Source organism: Lactuca sativa, chromosome 1, assembly GCF_002870075.4.
Source record: "Lactuca sativa cultivar Salinas chromosome 1, Lsat_Salinas_v11, whole genome shotgun sequence".
NCBI classification, from domain to species: Eukaryota; Viridiplantae; Streptophyta; class Magnoliopsida; order Asterales; family Asteraceae; genus Lactuca; species Lactuca sativa.
The window spans coordinates 100,077,757-100,087,266 of NC_056623.2; the positions used below are offsets into that span (position 1 = coordinate 100,077,757).

A 9,510-nucleotide genomic window follows, 5' to 3' on the forward strand; every position below is an offset into this window, starting at 1 on the left:
CACCCATTTTTCCAAAAGTTTACTAAAAGCTTTATAAAATGCGTTTTAGACCTCCAATGGCCACCAAACTTCATCACAAGGTTATTATGAACATAATAAAGACTATTTACTTCCCTTATACTCAATTAAGTCCTAATGAAATCATTAAGCCACACACATTAATTTGACGTAATCTATAAAGCTTTCCCAATGATTTAAGCATCAATTAGTCATTAAGCTACCTAATATGAATAAGTACTCGATTCACCAAATAACTCAATGTCTCTAACAATCACCTCCTCCATGAACATAAGTTTAAGTAGATTTATATATGCAATTATGACAACCTTCTCAACATCCCGATCCATAGAGTTAATCTTAAGGACATGTTTTCCTTCTTTTATTCCTATTTTGCATTTTTTGACACTTACAAAATGAGTCTTTTATTAAAATAAGAATTAGAACATTGAAATTGAAGAATCATATTAAAATTTCTCATTGTAACAAAAAGAACATTGAAATTTAATAGCATGAGGTAAATAATTAGTGGATGACAACATTATCCACTTATATGTCAAATATGTAAATAATTGGTATATGACAAAACTCGAATATCAAATATGTGTAAGAGTATATTAATTATGTGATTTTATCGGTATAAATACCATCATTATATATATATATATATATATATATATATATATATATATATATATATATATATATATATATATATATATATATATATATATATATATATATATAAAAGACATCATTTTAATACATTCTTGATTCTACTAAGTTTCAGTTTAACTTTTAATACATTCTACGAAGAAGTCTTCTTACGTTCTTATGTTGAATTTATAACACTTGATACATTCTAACAAACTGTTTCATCATCCATTGGAATATTTTGCCAAATGAGAAAAATGTTAAAACTTTTTTTATAATAAAAATATTAACTTTTTTAGTTTTGTAGCAAACTTGTCTCCCATGTGATGGATTTCATTATTTTTCCAAGATTTTGCATAAACGTTACTTACCAAAATAAAAGTTAATGATTTCCTTTGATGTTTTATTATAACTAGATAACTTGCTTTTAACCTATTATATATGGAGAATACCTAAACATCTATTCATATATTTTCCTAAAGACTACTCCATAAGAACTTGATTAAGAAATCCAAAACTATCACTTTTACCATTGCCCACATAAAATTACACCATAAACTACATACACTTTTGACTTGTCGGATTTGCTTAATAAAACCTTATAATCTACTTCACCACATCACATACAAAAACCCTAATAAACCACATACATATCATATCATCACGATGATTCTCGAGGTCCATCAAACGATTGAGTCTTTCTCAAATTCCAATGTAATCCATCATGAATACTATGCAAGAAATCATTGGTGGAATCCCCTTGACAAGCTGTAGGAACAGGCCAAATAGACATGCTACACACAAGTGCATCCCCCGGAGCTAATTGCTTCCTATCTTTCCCATCAAATGAAGCCCAAGCATGACCTCGACTATTGAAAGGCACTTGAATCCTAAGTGTCACGTATTCCGGTAATATTAGAGGCCGAAAAGATAACGAATGTGGACAAATTGGTGTGAATAAGATCCCAGGAACCTGCATAGTTGTTGACTGAGTCAGATCTGATTAAGTCAATGTTTGATAGTTGCTGATTGAGTCAGATCTAATTGAATAAATAAGACTCAACCCTAAATCTGACCGAGTAAAAGGCATAACAAAGAGGCTTTTAAGTATGGTATCAAACAGTCTGAATCTGACATACCTGTGGATGGACCATTGAGCCTCCGGCTGCAAGTGAATAAGCAGTGCTTCCGGAAGTTGTTGATAGGATTAAACCATCGCCTTGTACGCATGTCACAAAAGAATTATCACAATAACATTCCAAATTTGTAAGAAATGATGAAATCCCACGATCAATTGTAACTTCATTCAAAACAAGAATCGGTTCTTCAGTCTCATATTCGGTTTTAGCCGCTTCACGGATGACGTGGCACTGCAACCGATGTCTCAGTGTAATGCTAATCGGACCTTGTAGCATCGAGTTCAAGCATTCTCTATAGTGTTGGCTATCTTATTCATGTTAAAGATACTAACAAATAACAATGTTCTCTCAATAAACGATGTTTAAAAAATATTTATAAGACTTAATGCATTTCCCTGACTTTCTTTATTAAGTCGTTCTTTCTACAAGGGAAACAAACACTCATATATATTGTTATAAGTGATTGAATATAAGGGTAAAATGGTCATTTAGTCTCATTTCAGACGGTTTAAGGATACGAAATGGAGTCATAAAACCCAAGGAACCCAAAGAAAACGGCACAATTGGAGGGACAGGTCCTTTAAACATTGATGCAGCCTGCAAAAGATTTAAAAAAGAAAAAATTGTAAAATTATCTAAAATGTCAATTTCATATTAGAAAGTAGAAACCACACACAAATATCGATATTATGATTATTATCCAAGTATATTTCTTTGCACATTCAATTTTTTTATAAAACCTATCTTTCTGTATTTTTAGCATTAGTAGGTCAAAGTCAAACACAAACTGTAAGTCAAAATCAAAATACATGATGACATGGCACCAAAAGACATACCCAAAGAACAGTTCCATCTCCACCAAGAGTAACAACAAGATCAACTTTCTCATGAAGAAGCAAAATTCCATCATCTTTCCATGTTTGCACAAAGTTGAAAAATGGTGACTCTGTTACAAGATCTGTTCTTACTCTTGGTTCCACATATATATTTAATTTCTTCTCCTTCAACCACCTGAAAATTTATTTCTCATAAGTATAACTAATACAACAATATATTCATTCTATCTTCATAATTTCATATGCTACTACTACCTGATCATTTCTGCACAAAGAAATTTAACAGAAACTGAATTTGGTTTTGTCAAAATGAGCACTGTTTGTGGAGGAGATTCCCACTTCAAACAAATCTGAAATAAAAATTATCAATTAAATCAAACACCAGATACATAAATTCCAATATACATATTAATAAAAGTTATCAATACCTGTTTACTACTTCTTTCTGCTGTTGTTATATTCCCCTTTTCAAAGGAGACAACATCATGCTTATGTTGATCATTCTTTTCACCTTTACAACACCAATGTAGCTTGAATGATGCCTGAATCATTATTAATCAGTTAATTAACTACCATTATATAAAAGGAAACTTTTTATCATATCACTGATTGAAATTCACAAATCACAAGTACCTTGCGTATAAGTTTGCTATGAATATTGGAATAAGAGTTATTCTCATTGTCACGAAGAACCTCATGAGAGTAAATTCCGTTTTTGCCACTATGTATTCGCGATTGTTCATCCATTCGTTTAAAGTTTTCTACTTTTTTTTCAGGAAAGTTATCCTTGAGGTCTACAGATGCTGGAACTGAAATGAAATGTAGAAAAATGTTAATTAGAACATGATTAGAACATGATCGATTTGATTAATATTTATTGTTTACCTTTATTTTCCAACTGCAAATTCCGTTGTCTTTCAAGTTCATATTTTCGTTTCCATTCTGATGCTTCAGCTTGAGCAGAAGCTTTCCCCTCTGCTGCTCTTCTTAAAGCCTTGCTAACAGCTACAGATTGATTGATTTAGGATAAATCAGAAGGATTATTACTAACAAATTAATAAAAAAATGAAGCATCTTTGACGATGGAAACAGAATCATACTTCTCATGGCTTCGGAAAACTCCACAAGATGATCTTCAATCCCCTGAACAAGAGGCTGTTCGATAATTTCCATTACAGCTTTCTTGGAGTTCGCGAGAGACAGGGAATCAAGAGAACCATTCTCCCATGGCAAACTAGATGCATTGCCCTATTTAAAAATGGCATACGAGACATGAACATAAGGAAAGGAAATGAAAAAGGTAGAAGATAATAAGTAAAGTAAACAAAAAAAAGGCATAATAAGTGTGTTTGATGCGTTTATTATCTATAAAAATCAAGAAGAAAGGACAAACATGTGGTGGGGTCTGTTATCATTTGGCAACTATTGTTCTTCTGTTCTATCTTGTTTGTATAGTACAAACTTTGTAATAGAAGTACAGTTTTACTAACATCAATTTTGTTTTCTTCTGTTTATGGCTGACTTTCCAGCCAAATTCATCGACTTGGAAACCACAACCAACAATACTTCAGTAACACGATGAAATCCAAAAATGTCAACTTCAATCAAAATAGCTTCATCCCTAAACGGGATTTACAATTCTTTTCAAAACTCGAAACAATGACCGACTTCAACGAATAGAAGAACGAAGGAGGACATGCAAAAGATATGATTACATGAACCCTAATTGGAAACAACGTAACGTCGGAAGGGAATGAAACTTACATTAGAGTTGAAATTCTCCGGCGCCATGGATGTGCGATGAAGTGCGATAGATTTGGTGTATATGATTTGGGGAATTTATAGGTGGATGGAAGGTATTTTGGGAAACTAGTTGTTGGGTGTAGGTAGGTGGGATCCACTGAAGATGAAGAAGACGCGTGGAGTCGTGGATGAGGAGAGGAATGAAATATGGGAGTCGTTCCCTCCCACACATGTAGGAGGAGGTGGAGGGGGAGGAGGAGGAGGAGGGAGGAAAGAGACACGGTGGTGGAAGTCAACACCACAAAATGTCAACATCGGCGAGCGCGTCAGACGACGACTCATCCGAGTCATGACTCAGACTCGACCCATAATATAGCATTGATTATTTACTTTTTTCTTCGAGTCAAACATTTATGAGTCAAGTCAAAGGGTTCAATAATTTTGTACATTTCGTCTTCGTTGATTGAATTTTTCGATTTTGGTTGCCATTCCTACACCGATACATAATATGAAATGTCGGGTATTCACACATACGTATACTACAATGGATACAATCATACAAATGTAAAATAATTTAAAGGTGTTTTTATGCATGTAGACATATATAGTCATATACTTAGGAGTAACACATAGAAATATAAATATAGAGTAATGCATGTACACATATAGTCATATCCTTAGAGTGAGTTACACAATTGGTCATTGTGGTTTGCCCAAATTCACTCATTTGGTTCTACTATTAGATTTTCTATATGATCGGCCCCTACGGTTTGCATTTGTTGCATCGGAGAGGTGGTCGCTGGTCCTTATGTAAAGACCATCTTACCCTTTTAAATATGTTTTTCTTTTACTTTTTAGTTATTTATATATTTTAACATTGAAGATTTAAAAAATCACTCTGCACAATTAACTCCGTATTTGCCTTCAAAAAGCCATTTCACTTCAAATTGTTTGATTTAGCATACACGATCATGAAAATTGATCTATTGGTTTGGTTCAATTAAAAATTAAATCAATTTGGTTTTAGGATATACCCTTTTGATAATTTAGAGTGCATCTCCATTGAAGTTAAGTTGTAATTTGATTTGAAATTCTTATGGATTATAGAACTAATCATGGATTACTTGGTACATTAATTATTTAAACCATCATAATTATGATTTCTATGAACTTAGGAACTATGTTTTTGTCCCTGCTTATTTTGTATGAGCAGATGATGTTGCAAGTTGCAATAGACTCAACAACATAGCTTGGCAAAGGCCTCTCATGTGTTTGTGTCCGAAGAAGTGAAGGTGACTCTCACCATCATTTGATTTGATTCATGTCCAGGTACAACTTTAAACATGTTAAAATGATTGATTTGTGTGATTTTTTTAGCAAGTTTAGATATGATAAATCGCTCAATGCAATGAAAATTAAGATATAACCCATGTTAGGCAACTAAGTATAGGACTTGGTAGATTAATATAGAAAACATTACAACATTAATAAGTTTTCTATCTTAAATTGACGGCTTATAATGACATGGAGACCGAAGCAACCAAAATTTTTTATTTCTTCACCACCATCGGAGCAACCAAAAATAGAAGACTGAGCTACCACTAAGTCTTTTATTTTTTGTTGCTCCATTGGAGGTAAAGAGTGGTAGCTTAGTCTCCTATTTTTTGGTTGCTCCGATGGTGATAAAAAATGGTAGCTCAGTCTAGAAATAAAAAATATATATATTGATAGTTTTGGTCTCCATGTCATTATAGGGTGTGTTTCGACCCAAATAACATCTCTAATTACCACCATGCATTTCAGAAATAGAGAGGGGATGGGGTGTGGGTGGTTTTTTTAATTTTTAATTATTAAAATATAAAAGTATTTGAAAAGAAAAGAAAAAAACAGATTAAAATGGATAAGATGGTCTTTTCATATGGATTAAGATGCAATAAATGCAAACCATTGGGACGAGACATGTCAAAAATCAAATAATAGTACCAAATATATGAATTTGGAAAAACGACGTGGACCAAATGTTTAGTTTACTCAGAAAGATAATATGTTCCAGAAAAAAAAAATTGATTCTTATATTTATTACGATATTTTCAAATTTAGTTTAAAGATAATATCTTCTAGAAGAAAAACGTATGTTTGATTGATTCTTATATTTATTAATATATTTATTAATATATTTTCAAATTCAGTTTAAAGACTTCCTGCTATAATTAAATATACCACTTTCCACTTTTTATTTTTATTTTGTACATCTTATTCTATATATAACTACTAGTTTGCTTAAATGATACTAATAAATTACTGATAGCATAATAAACGAAACATTATCCTCAAAAGTCATTGGTTCATTTTTGAAATCTTGAGAATTAAGCTTGTATATAAGAGTATGAATATATTCGTTTAGTAACTGTATCAAAGTTAACTCAAATATATTCGTTTAAATGGGGTATTTTATTATGAAGATGATCACTTTGCATTAAAGTTGTGGAAACGCTTGGAATAAAATGTCATTTACATTAATGAATAGAATAGATTTGACTTTTCTTGTTCCACCTTTTCCTCTCATAATTCTCTTCTTTAAATGTTTTATTGTCACGTTTTTATTTAAATTATTCCATTAAATGATATGTTTTTGTGGTTTGTTGTTATTTTATGGAGTTCAAGAAGCTTCTAATTTAAAATATTGTCTCTTTTGACAAGATTTTGATGTGAATTTTCTCCCGATTTAATTTTGTTGGATGTAATCCTTAAAACACTTGTAAAGTTTCAAACCTACCTTATGTTTTGAAATATTATTTTTTCAGATAAAACTATAAATTTGGTCTCTATAGTTTGTCAATTTATGTGGTTATAGTCCATATGGTTCCAAAATTGTAAATTTCGTCTTTTTTCAACAGATTTCAATTTTTTTTTGTCCTTGGAGATAACCGATGTTATCTCTTACCCGTTAACATGCCCCACGTAAAAATATATTTTTAGTTTGCGCTCAAGCTCTATGTTCTCCAATATAATTTGAATTATTTGAACGACACATGTGATTTCACCCAACGTATCTCTTCTTCTCCTTATTTTATACGCTTAAGGTTTGAAAAAAAAATCAAGCATGACTATGTACCTCTATGGAATATACTATTGTGAAAACTTCATGGACAATGCTCAACCTTGGTCAACGTTTTTTTTTTTGCAAGTCCAAATCAAGTAAGTCTATTTCTAAAACATTGTGGGTTTTTCTTATAGAGCATTGGTTTTCTTACTCATGGACAATGCTCAACCTTGGTCAACGTTTTTTTTTGCAAGCCCTAATCAAGTAAGTCTATTTCTAAAACATTGTGGGTTTTTTTTATAGAGCCTTGGTTTTCTTACTTATGTCCTAAAGGTTGTTGTTTATGAAATCATAGGAGTCAAGGGGTGGATTTTATGGATGGGTTGACTCACCCATGTGTGCAATGCCAATAACGATTATCCCTAATTTTCTTAGAAAAACTAACAGCTTGGAAATCCATCCAGTCATTGTGTGTTCAAACGATTTTAAGTTGGAGATTTATTTGTTCTATAGTTGGGTTTTGTTTGTTGTTATTGTCGTGGGGTGTATGCAGGTGATAGGCATAGGTTGGCTGTTTTGGTTGTTTTTGGGAAATGATGAATTTTGATTTTGTGAAGGTAACCTATGATCATATGAATTGGGCACATGAAGGTATAAATATAAGGTTTGTACTTGTGTTAATGGTAATGGAAAAAGTATTTTCTAGATAACAACGTTTTTACTAATGGGTGTTTCTAAGACAGTCAGTCCTATAACATCCATAAAATTCATGCAAAATTTTAAACTTTTAAAATCAATCCACAATTCATCATTGTTTACAAATTAGTCCCAAAACAGATTTAATATCAGATTTTTCCCCAAAATCATAAATCAACCACGATAAGGTGTACGATCAAGCCTTCTCCTTTTTGCGATCATCTGAGGTACCTGAAACATAACTCAAAACTGTAAACCCATAGCTTAGTGAGTTCCCCCTAAATACCAACATAATACATATAACAATAACAAACGACATGCAAACCGAGTCTTCAGCCTGACTGGACCGCCTCGCAGGGCCTACAATCTATTTGGTCCGCTCCCGAGCCTTCGGCATGACTGGACCGCCTCGTAGGGCCTACAACCTATCCGGATCACTCGTTGGGCCTTCGGCTTAACTGTACCGCCTCACGGGGCCTACAATCTATCCGGACTGCCCAGGGTATCTTGGCCTTCAGCACAAAGCAGGACCGCCTCAACCCAAACAACTATAACATGTCGACATACATATTACTAATAAACAAACAGGGTCGGCTCTACCATTTGAAAAACTAAGCAAGGGCTTAGGGCCCCTAGTTCTAAAGTGTCCCCAATTCTAAAGTTTATTCTATTATATATGTATATATACATATTTATTGGGTAACGAAGACAACTTGGTCTGGTGGTAGAAGCACTAGTTTATAAAACTAAGGGTCTTAAGATTCGAAATTGTTTGCTTACTTGAATGGCCCCAATTTTTTTTGTTTGCTTAGAGCCTTCATATTGTTTGAGCCGCCCATGCAAATAGATAACTAGTCATCAGACAAAAAGACAGATTACAATTCACTATCGCATGCTAACATCCTATCTATCAGGATACCGATCTAATAGATCACTACAGTACACAACCATACGATAAACCAGGATAACAATCCAAAGGGTCGGCATTGGTGCCGTCGATCCGTAAGTAAAATGAGGAGTACTCACCTCGCAACAGGACAGAACTGATAAGGTACGACTCTGAATCTTAGCTCTCTAACCGATACCTAATTCCATCAAATGACCAATTCCATTAAAACCTAAAATACCCAAAATACCCTCAAGGTCCAACTTGGTCAAAGTCAATATTCAAGGTTAACAGTCCATGTTGACCCAACACACTATGTTCCCCTTGGCCACGTTGTGTTCCGCGAGCATCCAATCAGTCGGGAAAACCTTAGCCAACACGCCATGTTGACTTGCAAACACGCAGGTGCCTTTTTGACTTCATGAGCTCCAAAGCTCAGATCTAGACCAAACTGTGATTAGGAAGGGTAAAGTTCCTAGCTTTATCCATTGGGACTACCAAAAGGTCCTGAAACCC

The 9,510-nt window shown here is 33.3% G+C and overlaps 1 protein-coding gene across 1 annotated transcript; it reads right to left on the bottom strand.

Moving 5' to 3' along the window:
- Nucleotides 1–1,153: 1,153 nt before the first annotated feature.
- LOC111899401 (NAD(H) kinase 1) lies at nucleotides 1,154–4,614 on the bottom strand. The gene is made up of 10 exons (XM_023895245.3): nucleotides 4,391–4,614; nucleotides 3,727–3,874; nucleotides 3,512–3,631; nucleotides 3,260–3,435; nucleotides 3,055–3,168; nucleotides 2,882–2,976; nucleotides 2,627–2,801; nucleotides 2,309–2,387; nucleotides 1,791–2,098; nucleotides 1,154–1,624 (listed from the first exon to the last, which is right to left on the bottom strand). Exons 1-10 carry the CDS (start codon nucleotides 4,415–4,417, stop codon nucleotides 1,313–1,315), a joined length of 1,554 nt encoding a protein of 517 aa, XP_023751013.1. The 5' UTR covers nucleotides 4,418–4,614; the 3' UTR covers nucleotides 1,154–1,312.
- Nucleotides 4,615–9,510: the final 4,896 nt, after the last annotated feature.

What these genes read in the sequence shown, in the direction of transcription:
- LOC111899401 (XM_023895245.3), bottom strand. Translation starts at nt 4,417, where the DNA reads ATGGCGCCGGAGAATTTCAACTCTAAT. An exon ending in GAGATGGAACTGTTCTTTGG is followed by an intron (nt 2,388 to 2,626) that starts GTATGTCTTTTG and finishes AATCTTTTGCAG; the next exon opens with GCTGCATCAATGTTTAAAGG. An exon ending in GCTCAATGGTCCATCCACAG is followed by an intron (nt 1,625 to 1,790) that starts GTATGTCAGATT and finishes ACAACTATGCAG; the next exon opens with GTTCCTGGGATCTTATTCAC.